Source organism: Lipomyces oligophaga (genome assembly GCF_038497815.1).
Source record: "Lipomyces oligophaga strain CBS 7107 unplaced genomic scaffold V1516scaffold_6, whole genome shotgun sequence".
NCBI classification, from domain to species: domain Eukaryota; kingdom Fungi; phylum Ascomycota; class Lipomycetes; order Lipomycetales; family Lipomycetaceae; genus Lipomyces; species [Lipomyces] oligophaga.
The window spans coordinates 239,026-256,006 of NW_027117790.1; the positions used below are offsets into that span (position 1 = coordinate 239,026).

The 16,981-nt window shown below is 40.5% G+C and overlaps 8 protein-coding genes across 8 annotated transcripts; 3 read left to right on the plus strand and 5 right to left on the minus strand.

Annotated features, from left to right (window-relative positions):
- Positions 1-223: 223 nt before the first annotated feature.
- On the minus strand, positions 224-1,855 carry V1516DRAFT_686583 (uncharacterized protein; the record flags this gene model as incomplete). The annotated part of the gene is made up of 3 exons (XM_066923669.1): positions 224-1,150; positions 1,203-1,672; positions 1,789-1,855. The coding sequence occupies 3 exons, from the start codon at positions 1,853-1,855 to the stop codon at positions 224-226; spliced, it is 1,464 nt and encodes a 487-aa protein (XP_066776064.1).
- A 355-nt stretch (positions 1,856-2,210) lies between these two features.
- V1516DRAFT_678110 (major facilitator superfamily domain-containing protein) lies at positions 2,211-4,264 on the plus strand. The gene has a single exon (XM_066922704.1). It carries the CDS (start codon positions 2,506-2,508, stop codon positions 4,183-4,185), a length of 1,680 nt encoding a protein of 559 aa, XP_066776065.1. The 5' UTR covers positions 2,211-2,505; the 3' UTR covers positions 4,186-4,264.
- Positions 4,265-4,399: 135 nt separating this feature from the next.
- V1516DRAFT_678112 (cytochrome P450) lies at positions 4,400-6,184 on the plus strand. The gene has a single exon (XM_066922705.1). The coding sequence runs from the start codon at positions 4,500-4,502 to the stop codon at positions 6,030-6,032; it is 1,533 nt and encodes a 510-aa protein (XP_066776066.1). The 5' UTR covers positions 4,400-4,499; the 3' UTR covers positions 6,033-6,184.
- On the minus strand, positions 5,711-9,546 carry V1516DRAFT_678114 (uncharacterized protein). The gene is made up of 5 exons (XM_066922706.1): positions 9,443-9,546; positions 9,088-9,328; positions 8,977-9,036; positions 6,071-8,925; positions 5,711-6,020 (listed from the first exon to the last, which is right to left on the minus strand). Exons 1-4 carry the CDS (start codon positions 9,451-9,453, stop codon positions 6,169-6,171), a joined length of 3,069 nt encoding a protein of 1,022 aa, XP_066776067.1. The 5' UTR covers positions 9,454-9,546; the 3' UTR covers positions 5,711-6,020; positions 6,071-6,168.
- A 93-nt stretch (positions 9,547-9,639) lies between these two features.
- V1516DRAFT_678118 (protein-tyrosine phosphatase-like protein) lies at positions 9,640-11,149 on the minus strand. The gene is made up of 4 exons (XM_066922707.1): positions 10,392-11,149; positions 10,248-10,329; positions 10,031-10,140; positions 9,640-9,976 (listed from the first exon to the last, which is right to left on the minus strand). The coding sequence occupies exons 1-4, from the start codon at positions 10,850-10,852 to the stop codon at positions 9,934-9,936; spliced, it is 696 nt and encodes a 231-aa protein (XP_066776068.1). The 5' UTR covers positions 10,853-11,149; the 3' UTR covers positions 9,640-9,933.
- A 349-nt stretch (positions 11,150-11,498) lies between these two features.
- V1516DRAFT_678121 (heat shock protein 70 family) lies at positions 11,499-14,206 on the plus strand. The gene is made up of 2 exons (XM_066922708.1): positions 11,499-11,770; positions 11,838-14,206. Exons 1-2 carry the CDS (start codon positions 11,732-11,734, stop codon positions 13,773-13,775), a joined length of 1,977 nt encoding a protein of 658 aa, XP_066776069.1. The 5' UTR covers positions 11,499-11,731; the 3' UTR covers positions 13,776-14,206.
- V1516DRAFT_678123 (uncharacterized protein) lies at positions 13,859-15,020 on the minus strand. Its single transcript, XM_066922709.1, has 2 exons — positions 14,874-15,020; positions 13,859-14,814 (listed from the first exon to the last, which is right to left on the minus strand). The coding sequence occupies exons 1-2, from the start codon at positions 14,882-14,884 to the stop codon at positions 14,193-14,195; spliced, it is 633 nt and encodes a 210-aa protein (XP_066776070.1). The 5' UTR covers positions 14,885-15,020; the 3' UTR covers positions 13,859-14,192.
- Positions 15,021-16,273, minus strand: V1516DRAFT_678128 (uncharacterized protein). Its single transcript, XM_066922710.1, has 3 exons — positions 16,225-16,273; positions 15,327-16,164; positions 15,021-15,260 (listed from the first exon to the last, which is right to left on the minus strand). The coding sequence occupies exons 2-3, from the start codon at positions 16,087-16,089 to the stop codon at positions 15,136-15,138; spliced, it is 888 nt and encodes a 295-aa protein (XP_066776071.1). The 5' UTR covers positions 16,090-16,164; positions 16,225-16,273; the 3' UTR covers positions 15,021-15,135.
- Between the last annotated feature and the right edge of the window lie 708 nt (positions 16,274-16,981).

Consider the following 16,981-nt stretch of genomic DNA (forward strand, 5'->3'; position numbering starts at 1 on the left):
ATTGACAATATATACTAATTTAAGCATACTGACTATTTGCTAAAAAGGCAGCTAGCTGTTAGAAGTTCCATTTTTTCTTAAACCTATATATCAACTTGTCTACATGATCTTCAACCAAATCAACAGCCGATTTTGCAGACGACGTTTTTGAACTGTCAAACTGATTATAAACATACTCAGATCCACCTAAACTTGAGATTAATCAGCAATCACAAAGCACAAATTAACGGGGTTTGCTCCAATAAGGAACTTGTGGGGCCTCATTAGTCTGATTCGGATTTCGTAACTGTGAATTCGGTAAGGGACACTGATAATTTCCTTGTGGCGTATTACTTCCATTGTAGTTATCTTGTATATAATGTCCATTCGAAGGAGTGTAGGAAGAAGGATTATAAGTTAAAGGTGTCCACGAAGTTGAATTACAGTTAGGGGATGATGGAGATAGAAATTGCTGAGGATAACCAAAATTCCCATATTGAGGATAGTAAGGTTGATTAGTCTGCGGCCAGTCCGAATTATAATTAAATGGAAGAGGAGTTCCATAGGACTGGCCGACCTGGGAAAATGAATCAATCCTCGGATTCCCATAACCATCAAGATTAAACTCAGAAGGCCCCACAATTTGCACTCGTTGCTGATGAATCGGAAACAGTTGAAACCTACCTTCATAACCTTCCCAAGTAAGTTTTCCGCACTCGACGACACCGGTGTGCTGATCAGTCCAAGTTACAAGAACTTGGCCACCATTTGACTCAGGAAATGCCCACGGATGGGCATTAACGCAGTATTTCATACCCTTGGGATTCTTTTCTAACTGATAGCACGTAACATCTTGAGTCCAAGGACCTTCCGCATGAGGAGCCGAACGCATGACAATTCTACTGTCTGCCCAGCCCGTATTGGCAAGCAAAATAAAGCTCTTGTAAAACCGAGACCAAAAAATTGAGCCAGATTGGAGCTTCCAAAACAAGTCCTTGAGATTTTTCTCCTCTTTGGACCACTTCTCGTCTTTAGTCCAGTATTCGTATTTGGATTTGTCTAAAGGAGACTCCTTAGGAACGCGAGCTACATAGATGTGGCCACCTTTTCCACCATAGAGATAAAGATGGTCATGGTTAAGAAGTACTTCAAAAGATCCCCAGGATATTTGCTACAAAACCTGTTAGTTAATAATGAAATGGAAATAGAAACCAGATTAATACATCTTTGTCAAACAGAGGCTTGTCCATGCATCGCTCAGCAATAGGAATTTTCCTGTCATTATCAAAATGAACGCGAGCAACTTGTACACCATATTGGATATTATCACTCAAGTTACGAGACTGAGTACGCCCTTTCGTAAAAAATAGCCAGCCTTTACCAGGATCTATTTCGACGATACTGGAGAATGACCAAAGATAGAAGCGCTCCTTTCCACCACTAGAATGAGTCTTATTAAAAGAGTCCTCCTCGTTGGTGAATGGAATAAACTGCTGAGGATGTCCGTTTTCACGGCAATTCCAGTATTTCGAGCGAGTAGGCTCCCTGATGTTACCGATTGCTGCCGTAGATGTCAATAGGCCAATCATCTGCCCTTTGCTATTAAGAGGAAACGTATCACCGAAGAGCCAGATTACCTGACCTCCAAATACAGATGAACAGCCGATGTCTCTCGTATATTTGTGACCATTATCTGTAGCAATCAAAAAATCAGCAATCGACCTTAAACTGGATCGGACCTGATCCTGATTCCGATCATACAGGATCAGGATTCCAGCAAGCTATTGGATCCAACTCATATGAACTTACCATCATGAAGTGTGCCAAGGAACTCAAAATTTTTTACTTTCAATGGAAGTCTTCCCTGTGCCGACATTTTTGAGTCAATACCGCAATAGCGAAATTTCCTTTAGCTGACAGATGGAGCAGATAACTAGGTACGATCGGGCAACCTCGTCAAACAGGTGCAGCCACCGAAGCTTCCGTGATGCCGCTGCCGTTATCTGGTGCCTGTAAGCAGCAAAGTGACTTGTAGAATAATGCCAACATCACATGACTGTACAAGGGGGGTTTCGATCTAGCACGACCGCGGGTGGTTCCGAGTATCAGCTGCCATTTTAGGATGAGCCGCGTGCTCGGGCCGAACCGATTTCAGGGGTCATCTTTGGTTGCAGTTTGAAAGCTCGGTTCACTCTTGCAGGACAGAATCTTCGGAATTTTGGGCATCGGCTGCTTCAAGTTCAATATCAAAGAACCTATTTTTGCCATTTGAAGGTTTGCGCCGTCGTATTTTCAGTTGTCGCGAACAACTGCTTCAAATACATTGAGATTGGCTATCTGCGGTTGCTTCTCGAACGGTCTGAGTTTTTGATCCTTCACTATCCTAGGGTTTTAATCAAATCTTGTCTGTCGCTACTTTTCTATCTTTGGCTTATCTTCCTGCTGTCTTTAAATACTTGGTGCTATGCTACAATCTCCTTGTTACTCATAGATGGTTGTACTGCAGTACGAATTTCTTAATATACAATGTACAATTCTACGCCAGACTCTTCTGAGACTTCCTCACAAGCTTCTGTTGTATTTCTTTCCAAACCTCAGCCAACTATAACCGAAAAACCAACAAGCTATGTTGACAATACTCCCTTTGACAAAGAGGTACAACAATACCAAGAAAGCTCTTGTTCAAATGTTTCTGAACACCGGGAAAGTTATTCTTTAAACATTACTACGCAACTATCTCCTCCATCTCCGTCATCTCCGTCTGCAACTGCACCTTCGTTCCTTTCTGACTTTGAACACAATCTTGTTGGTTGGGATTCCCCTGATGATCCTACAAATCCAAAAAACTGGTCCAACCGCCAAAAACTTTTTGTCATGTTTCTCGTTCTCATCACGGGCCTTATGGTTCCTACTGTTTCTACGCTTTTCGCTCCAGGACAGTCTTTAATGGCCGCAGAATTTGGTCTTAGCAACAAAATCGTCAAGCAGTTTACAATATCCGCCTATGTTCTGGGCTTCGGATGGGGCCCTCTGCTCCACGCGCCTCTTTCTGAGATGTATGGAAGGAAATATGTCATTGGATTTTCAAATCTGTTGCTGTCTGTTTTAAATGTTGGCTGCTCCGAAGCAACTTCAGTCGGCATGTTCATCGCTTTCCGTACGTTATCCGGGATTCTTGGATGTGCTGGCATGGTTTGTGGTGCTGGAATCATATCAGATATGTATCCACCGGAACAGACCGGAAGAGCGACTGCTCTTTACCTCTTGGGACCCATAATGGGACCTGTTTGCGGACCTATATTAGGCGGATTTATATCGCAGCGCGCGGGCTGGCGATGGTGTTTCCGCGTTATAGAGATATTTGCTTTTGTAATGGCAATGCTATTTATATTCATCATCAAAGAAACAAACACGGCAGTCCTTCTGCGCAGAAAGGCAAAGCGCTTACGCGCTCAGACAGGAAATGATCGTTTCATATCTATCATCGACTCTCGTTCAGCTCCTTTAACCCCCTTTAAAAGCTTTTATACACGTTTGTCTAGAGCTATCAAGTTAATTCTGATTTCTCCTGTTGTTCAGGCTCTTTCTCTTTACATGGCTGTAGCGTATAGCTACTTGTACCTCTTTTTTACGACTCTAAGTGAAGTAATGACTCAGGAGTATGGCTGGTCGATAGAAATTTCGGGTCTGGCCTTTCTTGGAGTCGGTACAGGGACTTTGTCGGCTGTTTTATCAGTTGGTTCAACAAACGATAAGCTTGTTGGATATCTAGCGAAGCGAAACAACGGCGTTCGCCAACCTGAAATGCGTTTAGGACCTGTCATTTTAGGGAGTATATTAATTCCAGGGGCACTTTTTTGGTATGGCTGGGCGGTTGAGCGCCATATTTTTTGGTTTGCTCTTGTGATTTCTTTATTTCCGATGGGATTTGGTCTCATTTCATCTCTTCTTCCTATCCAAGCCTATTTGATTGACCTTTACAGCCCACTAGGAGCAGCTGCTTCGGCGACCGCTGCACTAAATCTTCTTCGGTCTACAGCAGCTGCCTTTGTACCTCTTGCAATTCCTAATCTGGTTGGAAATCTAGGTTATGGATGGGGATATTCATTACTAGGTTTCGTCTCAATATTGTTTTGTACCTGTACCTCTCTTTTGTTTATCAAGTATGGCCAGCGGATTAGAGAGCAATTTCCTCCACGAGTATAGAGTGACTCAAGCATTTAATGACTAAAGGAAGTATGTTATTATAGAGTATATAGTTGTAGACCATATATTTAGTTTTCCTTATGTTTTCAATTGTTCACTCAGTACGGTCGGTATCTTGATTTGCCAGCAAAAGGGACTGAGATTGCTCTCAGCATTTTGACTGCAGCCGCATCTTATCGAGATACATTAGACTGGCTTTCTTCCTGTGTTGGGTGTGATTATCAATACTGCTAGTTGTGCAACACTTTTTTTATTATTTTCTCCCTTGGAGACAATATTTAAAGAGTCCTCCACGAGTTCATAGATATCAAAAAATGAGCTTCAGCACAGTTGTCTTGGCCATCGGAATGGTCGCCTGTTCCGTTGTCTTCTACCATTTCCAGCTCCATTCCGGTCCATCCCAGCCTTCCCTCATCAAGGGCTACATACCTTTCTTAGGCGTGGCTAAAGACCTTCTTTTCGACCCCAGAGACCTGTTCAACAGGGCCTATAAGAGATGCGGATGGATATACTCTATATATGCCGGTGGCCATAAAATGATCATCGTGACAGATCCTATTCATGGCATGAAGCAAGTCATGACTCAAACCCGTATTTTTGGTAACGAAGACTTTTTCTCTTATCTAGACCTAAAGCTTTTCAAATACACAAAAAGAGTCGATAGTGATGTGCAATTCATGTCTGACTTGCGCAACTGTGTCATGAGAAATGTTTCTCCTCCACTTAATCAACGTTGCATTGAGGAGCTAAGAGCGCATTTTAGAGATTTGGTTGGGCCAGCTTCTAGTCTGTACAACGAAGTTGGTAGAGAAAAAAACGGAAAGATTGTCGATGCGTACGACTTATCGAGAGTTTGCATGATTAAGGCAGCAGCTTTGGCTATGTTCGGTGACCAATTCCCCACTGACGAAATTCTGGCTCCCTATACAATATTTGAAAATAATATTGCCAAATACGTTTCGGGTATCCCCGGAATCTTTTTGAAATCCATTTACGAAGCGCGTGCGGAGGTCTTACGACTTCTAGGAAAATTTTCGACTGAATTTGAGCTTACTCCTGATTCTCCTAATTTTATAGGCGGAATCTACAAGATATTCAAAGACAATGGGAAATATACTGAGGAAGAGGATTTCGCAGGATATTTTTTATCAATTCTGTTCGCAAGCATGTCAAATAGCGTACCTGCTGCATGCTGGTATCTCATGTTCATGTTAAACAGCCCAGGAATGATCAAAAAGATTGAATGTATTATTCAGGACCATGTTGACCAAAAATCTGGTGAATTAGACTGGAAATCTGTTTATGAGCTTCCAGAACTGGAATCGGCCTTCAAAGAAACAGTTCGCTTGACATCTAATGTCACGCTGAACAGATACGTGACGAATGATACTAAAGTCAAAATCGCTCAACCAACAGATAATAAGTTATATAAGGAATACAATCTCAATAAAGGTGATAATGTAATCATCTTCACTAGTCTCTCTCACTGGAACGAAGAAGCTTTTCCAGATCCAATGACTTTCTATCCCCAGAGGTTTTTGCCCGGAAATAAATCTCTTCTTCCGCATGAAAAACTCTCGGTCAGTGAACAGGATGACCCAGGAAATCCTGCATGGAAATCTTATATCCCTTGGGGTGGAGGCAAGCATATGTGCCCTGGAAGACACTTGGCTAAAGTTGAAGCAATTTCTCAGTTGATTTACCTCATCTCTTATTATCAAATCACTCCGCAGCTTCAATCCGTTCCTGAAATGTCGATCAGTGGTAATTTCGGAACTGGTGCCATTCGACCTTTAACAGATTATCCAATCAAGCTGGAAATTCGCGAGAAACCTCTAATGAATTAATATTACAGTTTTGGAAGATCAAAATTACTTCTATATACTTAGTTCATGATATTTATACAGAGTACCAACTCCCATACAGTCTTTAAATCGAAACAAACCACACAGCCTTTAACCAAATCGCTCTCCGCACACATCATCAAAGGATACTAAATACACTCTTCAAATTTCTAATCAAAAGCCATTCATCTCTTGTAACATCATCTCGATACGCAGGATCCTTCAATGTGTCGATAGAATCTCGTGAAATATGAGAGTAAAGTATATCCGTCTCATCCACATGCCGTCCCCAAGTTGGCTGATTCGCGGGAGTGTCCAATCTCATGGCAACTCCTCCATGAGCTTGACCTTTCTTGACTACTTCTAACGATTTATGGTTAACTTCCAAAGAAGCGACTCGTCCAAGCTCTAAGACTTGTCGCATTTGAGTAGCTGGATCAATTCGGACTGTAGCAATTGGCGTTCCTACTCGTACACTACCTTCAATAACATCAACACCAATAATCATGGGGTTTCGCTTGTTGATAACTTTGATAGTATGCAAGACACAAGGGAACACTGCGTTCTCAGCGGTATCCTTTCGCTTCGCCTCTAAAAGCTCTTTCTGATAATTAGTAAAAGCATCGAACAAATGGTAAATGATATCAGCAGAAAATATTCTGATCCCTTGTTGTTCAGCATACTCTTCAGCTTCCTTGTCTATTTTCACATCAAAACACAGCATAACCGCGAATTCTCGTGCCTTTTCAAGCATAGCTGTAGCCTTCATAACATCTCGTTTATAAACGGGTCCTATGGAGATTGACATTACAGGAATCTTCATTTGTTTTAAGAAATCAAGAAGTGCCTCTAAAGAACCCAAGGTCGATGCTTGAACGCAGACTCCTTTACCACTTTTGTCAAGAGAGCTATTTAAAGACGTCAAATCAGACATTACTTCGTCCATTAAATCTTCTTCATCGTCTTCAGGTCCAACGAGGAGAAGGCGAGAACCGGCAATAGCTTTTTCGAGATCGTTAGCTGCAATCTTGACACCAAGCGCGGCCTTTACTTCCTTGTGATGAACATAAGCAGATTTGATACGCATCTCACGTAACGGTTGCGGTGTCAAGAGAGCACGGACATTAGTAGCAATGGGACCGTTCATTCCACAAAGAACTATTCTGTCGCCTTCACGCAAAATGCCATTTGACAAAACAACATCAATTGTAGTTCCTAATCCCTCTATAACTTTAACTTCAAGAACCGTGCACTCTAATTCTGATAAATACATAAGCTTATCACTCATTCGGTTCTGAGTTAGCTCGATCAGCAGCTTCAGCATATCAGGAACACCTTCGCCTGTTACAGCAGATGTCGGCACCAAAGAAACATTACGTGCCATGTTTCGGTTTTTGTAATAAAGTTCTGAATTTAATCCCTGTTCTGCAAGAGCAAGCTTGGTCTTCTGAAGACGATCCTCAAACTCGCGCTGAACTGCTCTAGGTTGTTTCGCCAAGGAATCTTGGAATCCATTATCAGGAATTGATTCCCAACCATACAGACGATCAATCTTGTTCAAGGCAACAATAAAAGGCGTTTTACGTTGTCTCAGAAGTCTGATAGATTCCAATGTCTGCTGTTCAAGACCATGCATTATATCGATAACAAGAATAGCAATGTTACATAATGACGATCCACGAGATCGCAAGTTTGTGAAGGATTCGTGGCCAGGAGTATCAATAATCAATAAGCCAGGAACTTTGAATTCTAACTCATTATCCTTGTTAACGACCTGAGTTTTCATTTTGATAGCTTCAATTGGAAAATAGGTAGCACCAATCTGCTGAGTAATTCCACCCGCTTCTCCCTCCTGGACATTCGTCTGTCTGACTTTATCCAACAGTTTTGTTTTACCTGTATCAACATGGCCAAGAATACAACAAATTGGTGATCGCAGATTGTCTTTAGACCGAGCACTCAAAGCAGCTTGATGACGCTTGTCTCGTCTCTGACTCGCCTCAAACTTTAACTTCTCTGATTCTTTGGCTTTTGCAGATTCAGTTTGTTCGAATTTATCAGGATCATTTTCTTCCTCTTCTATAACTTCAACGGCCTTCTTATCGTCCTCTGATACTTCTGTCTTCTGTGTACTACTTCCAACACTGTCAGAGCCGGAATCGTCGTGATCTGAATCTTCTAACAGAGTTTCCCAAGATTCACCCTTGTCGGTTGGCTTGTCTGCCAGTAGTTCATCATTCAATGCATCTTCCCAAGTCAATTCATCCCTCTCTACCTCTTCTTCATGTTCCTTCATAGGTTCAGACTTTTCTTCTGAGTCTGCCAAATCAGCAATAGAAATTTCAAGAGAGGTGGATTCACTTTCCTCTTTAGCTTGGGATGAATTTTTCTTCTTTTTGCCGTAGAAGGGCTTTTTTGACTTTAATTCATCTGAATTATTACTGAAACCAGCAATGACTACACCAGAATCACGGAGTTGTTGAGCTCTCTTTTGCTGAAATGCAAGCTGCTCCTTTTGCTTTTTTGTTAACAACTTTCCTTCTTTCCTGAGTTCATCGCGTTTAGCCTTCTCTTTCTCCTTCTTCTTTTGCCGTGCCTCCTCACGCATTCTCTCTTCTTCGGCGGCAGCACGTTCCTCTTCTTCAATGCGTTTTCTCTCCTCTTCTTCAGCTCTCTTGCGTTCTGCCTCTGCAACTCGGCGTGCTTCCACCTGTTTCTCGAGCGCAGCTAAAACAGAGTTCTTTTTCTTGGATTTTGCATCTGCCTTGCTCCCTTTTTTTGCTGGAGGAGCTGAATCAAGAATTGGAGCATCTGAAATCTCAGGATTCGAAGAATTGGAAGGCTTTGCAAGAGATTCTGCCGGAACAGTGGATGCAGCAGCTTTTTTTCGTTCCAACTTTCAAAGTTAACATCAATAGAGTTCCAAAGTTTTAACTATCTAATATACCTGTTGCTTCTTTCTGAGCTTTTCTTTCTCCTTCTTCTCACGTTCCTTCTCCTTCTTACTCTAGATAGCAATTAGATATAAGAAATGGAATTACAAAATGGAAAAACTTGCTTTGAGCTGCACTATCGGTACAGATTCTTCTGGTTCATCTTCTGGTTCATCGGTCTCTTTATGAGGAGCTGCTGCGCGATTGATAGAAGAATCGTTCGTAGAGTCCTGCGCAGAAACGACAGATACGTTCTCAACCTTAGCATCGGCACCAATATCAGCGCCGAAGCCTTCAGGCTGAGCTGTTTCCATATCATCTTCAAAACCGACATCCCAGTAGTCATCCTTTTTATTCTTTTTATCTCTAAAAAAGATATATAATTAGCAATAGTTCTGGTAGAGCAGCTGCCAGATAGCGATCGGCAGATACACTACAAGACTCCATAACAATATGGCAAGCAGAAGAATCAAAACTCACTTCTTTCCCATTTTGACAGTAGCAATGACTCACTAATACAGAAACTATAACACCAATCTAAGATTCCAAATAAAGGAGTTTCTTAACATCGGATCAGATTCGAATGAAATTTTTGGTGAAGAATAATTTTTCAGCAACAGAGCGTCAAGTGTGGGATTTGCATAGCTTACCCTAACATCGTGTGTCGGACTCTAGGTGCTGTGATTATCTCTTAATACTAAATTATTCTATGACAAAATTGAAAACAAGATATCTATTAATGAGACGATTATATATATAATTAATATTTCGCTCTTTGTAACACTCCAAAACTATCAACCAGGGCTTTGAGAGCGATCAAGGTTAAGATGTGAAATACATCGTTCGAGGCCAGCTGAATCTAATAACCGGATAATAATGGAATATGCAAAAATAAATATCCTCTATAATCTAGTATAACTGTGATAAAATTAAAGTATACTTGAACTTGGGAGTGTTAAAAAAATACAAGACTAGAAATCTTGGAAAGGAGCAACTCCTTCTCTTTCCCCCGTTCTAAATTGAATTAAAAGTAAGAGTAAGAACATCGATTATGGAAAAAAAACTCACAAATTTTTTTCTTCTTCCTCTTCCTCTTCATATCGCATTCGCCGCATTCTGTTACGACTACCTGCCTCAAAAACATCTCTCCTAGCTTTGTATATACTCTGGTAAGTCTGAACTATGTTAACAAGGCAGACATAACAAAGATCTAAATTGCATTTACCTGTATCTAAATTCAGTTAGCTTCAACTATACAGTTTGCAATATTGTAAAATGCTTAGCTTACTTGAAAACCAATCGCATCAGTCAGAGTTATTGAAAAACGTCGAGAATGAACAAATTGGAAAGCCATACTAATATCCCAGCTAAGTTCCGGTTAGATGAGTTCTGAAAGAGCACACATAATGTAAAATCTTGTAATTCATACTTATTGCGTTCCATTAAGTATGCGATTATGACTGCAGCCCCATATTCATTTCCTGACTCACAGTATATCAGAGCAGGCTCCTCGTTCTGGATAGCTTGATCTATCAGTAAATTTACTTGGGGGAAAATATTCATTAGATCATGAGGTGATGAAATAGGAAATCCGTCGTGTGATATACCGCTGATCAGTTTCTGTGGCATTATCGACCATACACTGAAATTTGTGACACAAATTAATTTCTTGATGTTGCTTTCGGCCAAGAATAAGGAGTTTCTGGTAACAGACATTGGGCCAAGCCAAATGTTGGATAAAATCTGCTGAGCTGTGCGCCTATATTCATATTTCCAACATTGGACCAGAGTAGAATCGTCAGGAATATTCGGAATAAGACTAATATGAGGATAGGAAGGTATAACTGAGCGGTCGAAGACGTTGTTATGGGATGAGTCAGGTTGTGACATGAGACGACGTAACGCACAATCAGTACGGACTTATAGAACAGTAAATCTAGTCCAAGTATAGCCGAGTTCAAAGAGCGGAACTGTTATTGACAGAATGTGCTCGCGCATGAATTGAGTAAACTAAGTCGTAGAAAAGTTCACAGCTAAAACGCAACTTTGTGACAAAAACGCGACAGAATAGTCATAACCAATATTAAAATGATCATAAAATTCAGACTTCAACTCAACGATCGATGATCAACAAGCATCTGCCAGAAAATGCGCGTTCGACTCGGTGAAATCATAGCTCACTACGTATATTTTTCAAATATGTATTACCTGCTGAGTCGTGATAGCGCTTCAGGCGTATGTATCTCTAAGCTCTTAGAAACCCATCACTTCTCTGATTAGTCATCGAAGTTTACTGCAGCACAGTCCGGGATCAGCTCGGATGAGCTGGTCACACTCCCGCGAGACCCGTTCGAGACACACTAGCTAGCATCATACTGTCATAAGAGTCGGCCTTTATAACCTTAAATATCACAATATAGATGCATTTAATCCTTAATTCGCACCAACGTAGTAAGCATAGTCTTTTTTCTGGCCAGTGCCCGAAGATAGAACAAAAGCTATGTGGAGTACAAACTGCGAAGGTGACGTCGCTTCCATTGCGTTCCACCAACTTCATCCGGGTAATGTCCTTGGTCTACCAAAATTTGTACGAAATATTTTTTAAATTCTCTCGCCTTTCAATTTATTCTTTCTATTCTCTATTCTAGTGTTTTCATAATACGCATATATACTTTACCTTGTTTATTATTCAAGTTCGGCCCTCTGGCGTTTTAGAATATAATATTTCAAGAAAGCATTAATTGAATATTCACATATTTTTTTGAAACAATGTTGGCTTCAAATTTAACTCGGCGTGCTCTTCGTACGGTAAGTCTGAATGTAATACCGGTATTTCTTCATGCGTGACGAATCATTAACTGGTCGTCTTGACTAGTCCGTTACTCGGAATCTCATGAGACCTTTAGTTTTTGGTTCGAGATTCAATTCCTCTTCGTCAAAGGTGCAGGGTGCTGTCATCGGTATTGATCTTGGAACGACCAACTCTGCTGTTGCTATCATGGAAGGCAAGATCGCCAAAGTGCTTGAGAACAGTGAAGGTGCTCGCACGACTCCCTCTGTTGTTGCATTTACAGCTGATGGTGAACGTCTTGTAGGCGTTCCTGCCAAACGACAGGCTGTTGTCAATCCAGTTAATACTCTTTTCGCCACTAAGCGTCTCATCGGAAGACGATTTGAAGATCCTGAAGTCCAAAAAGATATTAAGCAAGTCCCTTATAAGATCGTGAAGCACACTAATGGTGATGCTTGGGTCGAAGCTCGAGGCGAGAGATACTCTCCCTCCCAGATCGGTGGTTTCGTTTTGAACAAAATGAAAGAAACTGCGGATGCATATCTTGGCAAGCAAGTTAAAAATGCTGTTGTTACCGTTCCTGCTTATTTCAATGATGCTCAGCGACAAGCGACCAAAGACGCCGGGCAGATTGGTGGACTAAATGTACTTCGTGTAGTTAACGAGCCTACTGCCGCTGCTCTAGCTTACGGTCTTGACAAGGAGAGTGACCGTGTTGTTGCTGTGTTCGATCTTGGCGGAGGTACTTTTGATATCTCAATCTTGGAGATCCAGGGCGGTGTATTTGAAGTTAAGTCCACCAATGGTGATACTCACTTGGGTGGTGAAGATTTCGACATTCTTCTAGTTCGTCAAATTCTGGATCAGTTTAAGAAGGATTCGGGTATTGATCTCCAAGATGATCGTATGGCTATCCAACGCATTCGTGAGGCAGCTGAGAAAGCCAAAATTGAGCTCTCGTCTACTGTTTCTACAGATATTAATCTTCCGTTTATCACTGCTGATGCTACAGGTCCTAAGCATATTAATACTAAGCTCACTCGTGCTCAATTTGAAACTCATGTTGACCCTTTGATCAAGCGCACAGTTGAACCTGTCAAGAAAGCTTTGAAAGATGCTGGTCTCTCAGCTAACCAAATTGACGAAGTCATTCTGGTCGGTGGAATGACACGCATGCCTAAGGTTGTTGAGACGGTTAAGCAGATTTTCAGTAAGGATCCAGTCAAATCAGTGAACCCTGATGAGGCTGTTGCTATGGGTGCAGCAATTCAAGGTGGTGTGTTGTCAGGAGAAGTGATGGATATCCTTCTACTAGATGTCACTCCACTTTCTCTCGGTATTGAGACTCTTGGTGGTGTCTTCACTAGACTCATTAATCGCAATACTACAATTCCTACAAAGAAGTCACAGATTTTTTCCACTGCGGCTTCAGGACAGACGTCTGTTGAGATTCGTGTGTTCCAAGGTGAACGTGAATTAGTTCGGGACAACAAACTTATCGGCAATTTCACTCTCTCAGGTATTCCACCGGCTCCTAAAGGCGTCCCTCAGATTGAAGTGTCATTTGATATTGATGCAGATGGAATCATAAATGTTACTGCCAGTGACCGTGCTACTAACAAGGATGCTTCTATTACTGTTGCTGGTTCTTCTGGTTTGTCAGATGCTGAAATTGAGAACATGGTTAAAGATGCTGAGAAGTTCCGTGAACAGGACAAGGAACGAAGAGAGTCTATTGAAGGAGCTAATCGTCTGGACAGCTCTTGTAATGAGACTTCCTCTGCTCTTAAAGAATTTGAAGAGCAAGTTGATAAGGCAGAAGCTGAGAAGCTTCAAGAGCTTATTTCGGAGTGTCGCGAACTGGTTGCAAAAGCTCAATCGGGTGAGGATGTTGAAGCTTCTGCTTTGAAAGCCAAAGCAGATGAACTCCAAGAAAAGTCTCTTAAGTTGTTTGAGATGGTTTACAAAAAGAAGGGAGAAGAAGAACAGAACAAGAAATCGGGCAGCAGCGAGAGCGAGTAGAATTCTATCGAATTTGATGTTTGATTCGTGGATTTCGCAGATCAAGTACCATCTGTTGTGTTTTGTAATATAAATTGGAGGATTGGTAATCTATCTGTTTTGTGTAATATATTTTATGACCTACTCCTTCGATCAGCGGCATATTGTTGTGATTTTTTTTGGTTCTATGCCTCATTGTAAATAGTTTTCATTTTTGCTTTCTTTACCGCTTGTTTCCAGTAGTCATTGAATAGTATTTACTCTACTCTATACGCAATTCAATATCTTCAGTGAAATTGAAGGAGAAATGAGACTATTAACTCGTACAAGTATCGACGGCTAAAGCTAACGAATGTGCAGTTTCAAGTCATTCAAACAATATCAATCAAAAAAGTGAGTTTCCTCTCGGTATAGCTAGCACAAATCCAAAGAATTTCATCACTTTTGTTCGAAATCCAATGTTGTCATCGATATGTTTTGACTAGCTTTTATCCAGGCAGTAAATCCGCCGAAGGTGCGGTCACTATACTGATTTTCTAACGACTGCGAATCAGAAAGCTCACCAAATAAATCATCGTCCATTTTGTCAACTGGCTTAGTCAAAACCATTGAAACAGTAAGTTTAATTATTTCATATTGTCTATAGTTTGATTTGGGAATAGGTTTGACATCTTCCATTTCAGCTGAAGCTTCCCTCTGGGGTGAGATAAAAGTAAGATCTTTCGTAACTAATGACGAATTGGAAATTGGCGAAGTTAGTCCGGACATTTTGGTTATAAGAATTTCGCAATGCCATCTAAACGGACAGTTCTCTGATCCACTCAAGCCAGCAGACAGACTGTCTATACCAAAGAACTGCGGCTTCCAATGAAAATCATTAACCAATAAGAGCGTTTTTAGTTCTGTTAGAAGCTGATCCCTGATCTGTCGAAAAATCAAATGAACACCTCGATTTGGCTGGTTCGACCTGTAATCAATGAAATACGACACATCTTGTGGATTCGGAATGTGGATTTTCACGAGAACTACTTGCCTTCGCGAAAATTTTAAATATCGCAGACTGAGATTAGTTCAGTAAGAGACGGCTCTCTCAAACAGAGCAAGTATAATAAAACTTACAAAGTCGGCATGTTGAATATTGATTATTAGCTCGCGGTATCACTTTTGTGGATAATTGATAGCATTATCAGAAAGGCTTGGTTTTGGGCTCAGAGACATGATCTTTTCATGATTACAATCCCATATTTATTAAATAATCAAACAAATAGGAAGTATTTTTTGATATTATCATTAAACAGCTAAATCACCAATCCTTTTGTGACTTGCTCCTTAAACCTCCCAATCGTCACAATCCTCCCGCCAATAATTTAAATACTATATATTACTTTGCTCTACAGATCTTTTGTGCCTTTCGAAACACTCTTTCCGGCCTCAGATGAGCTGGTGAGTGAAAATATGAATCGCATATCTCTGCAAAATTGAATGAAATTTCATAAAATTTAGAAACTGTAAGCTGTGTCAGTATAGTATAGAGCTACAGGAGAAGTAGTAACTATACGCGGTCATACGTACTCGAATACCCACAATGCTCGAGGACAGAGCGAACGTTGAATTCATCATCCACAGGAAATTCTGACAGAATATTACTATCCTGAGCAGTCCAGTCAATAGGAACCCTATGGTTTAGAGAATTTTCGCTCGATTCAGCGGCAGCCTGTAAGCCTTCTGGACGAATTTCTTCTAAGACTCCAATATTGCCTATAGCTGAAGACTCAGCAGATTCAGTAAAATCAGCATGAAAATCATGCCCATCGCTCCTTTGGGTGTGTTTAATCATTGACGATGGCTGACACCGCCTTGACGACTTGGTAATAGGAGAATGCAATAACTGTAGATCTGTGTTTGAAATAGAATCCCTGTTAATGTCTGACCTAACCTCTGCACCTTTTTGAAGCTGGCTTCGCATTGATGTCTCTGATGAAATTGAAAGTCTTGACATCATTGAGGAAGGGGAGGAAGATATCGTATTAGAGGTTCGTCTAGAAGTAGCTGGAGATGATGTCTCTGACAACTGCCGGTGTACATCAGTTTCTAGAGACCGCTCAGCAGGCCTTGAAGTTCTGATTTTTTTCCCTATCTCTGCGCATTCGGCTTTTCTAATTTTTTGAACCCGTAAAGCTTTTCGACTCCGCGAATCTAAGCTTTTAGAATTACCAATATAGGACTGTTCTGAGTCAGAAATTCCTATTGGAGCAAAGAACTCAGTTGAACCAAGACCGGCAGACAAATAAGGAAAATAGGACGAATGCGACCTACCGTGATTTGGTGTAGACATATCTATAACAGCATTTAAACTAGATATTTTTAGACACTCGAAAGTAAGAAGAGACAGACGATAATAGGATTGCTACTAACAGTATTAGCTGCATCTGAAATTCCTAATATTACCCTAGCCCATGCATATTCATACAAACTTTCCAAACCTGCTCGAGCAATTCTTCTAAATTAGTACAGAAGCACAGATGATCATTGATATAAATTTCTTTCCACTTATTCATATAAACTGTACCTGAATTCTCATGGACTAGACTCGCTTGAAAAATTTCTTTTATGTGATTTCCTTGAGATTTGAGATCTGAACCACCGATTATCTAAGTCTTAAATTTACAGAGAATCTATTCTAAACAATTTTTTCGAACTGAGCTTGACTATACAGTAGTTTCGTAAACTGTCCCCTAATATTCATGTTTCCAAATTTGATAAAAGGAATTTGATTCCAAGCTTTTGCACAAAAAATATTAATTATTATTTTGTATATATCCTTGAAGAATCAGGTGCTTTCTCATTCATCTGCGGAAATCAAATTCCAACATTATATATTAGTTAAACGCAGCTCCGCTTCCTAATAAAATTTTTCTATAGGGAAATGATAAACTTCTGCTGTCCAAATTAGTAGCCTACAGTACGTATTTGTATGGATCAATATTATTTAAGTAAATTAGTATCATGGGAGTTGAAAATCCCAATTTGAATACAGATATTCAGGTTTCACTGTAATCGGGAATGACTGTTTACTATAATTAAACATCTTTTTAAATGCTCTAATGCACAACCGTCTCTCTCCGTCGAGGATTCCTAAATTTAAAAAAAAAACCATATTATATTTCGGCCAGTACAGTTAGTTATGTTAGCCTTAATTAGTCCATTATGTAACCGTAAACAAAGAT

What these genes read in the sequence shown, in the direction of transcription:
- V1516DRAFT_678110 (XM_066922704.1), top strand. Translation starts at nt 2,506, where the DNA reads ATGTACAATTCTACGCCAGACTCTTCTGAGACTTCCTCACAAGCTTCT.
- V1516DRAFT_678112 (XM_066922705.1), top strand. Translation starts at nt 4,500, where the DNA reads ATGAGCTTCAGCACAGTTGTCTTGGCCATCGGAATGGTCGCCTGTTCC.
- V1516DRAFT_678114 (XM_066922706.1), bottom strand. An exon ending in TACCGATAGTGCAGCTCAAA is followed by an intron (nt 9,037 to 9,087) that starts GCAAGTTTTTCC and finishes ATTGCTATCTAG; the next exon opens with AGTAAGAAGGAGAAGGAACG. An exon ending in AGCTCAGAAAGAAGCAACAG is followed by an intron (nt 8,926 to 8,976) that starts GTATATTAGATA and finishes TAACTTTGAAAG; the next exon opens with TTGGAACGAAAAAAAGCTGC.
- V1516DRAFT_678118 (XM_066922707.1), bottom strand. Translation starts at nt 10,852, where the DNA reads ATGTCACAACCTGACTCATCCCATAACAACGTCTTCGACCGCTCAGTT. An exon ending in TACTTAATGGAACGCAATAA is followed by an intron (nt 10,330 to 10,391) that starts GTATGAATTACA and finishes ACCGGAACTTAG; the next exon opens with CTGGGATATTAGTATGGCTT. An exon ending in ATGCGATTGGTTTTCAAGTA is followed by an intron (nt 10,141 to 10,247) that starts AGCTAAGCATTT and finishes GTTAACATAGTT; the next exon opens with CAGACTTACCAGAGTATATA.
- V1516DRAFT_678121 (XM_066922708.1), top strand. Translation starts at nt 11,732, where the DNA reads ATGTTGGCTTCAAATTTAACTCGGCGTGCTCTTCGTACG. An exon ending in CTCGGCGTGCTCTTCGTACG is followed by an intron (nt 11,771 to 11,837) that starts GTAAGTCTGAAT and finishes CGTCTTGACTAG; the next exon opens with TCCGTTACTCGGAATCTCAT.
- V1516DRAFT_678128 (XM_066922710.1), bottom strand. Translation starts at nt 16,089, where the DNA reads ATGTCTACACCAAATCACGGTAGGTCGCATTCGTCCTATTTTCCTTAT. An exon ending in CGAGCATTGTGGGTATTCGA is followed by an intron (nt 15,261 to 15,326) that starts GTACGTATGACC and finishes CACAGCTTACAG; the next exon opens with TTTCTAAATTTTATGAAATT.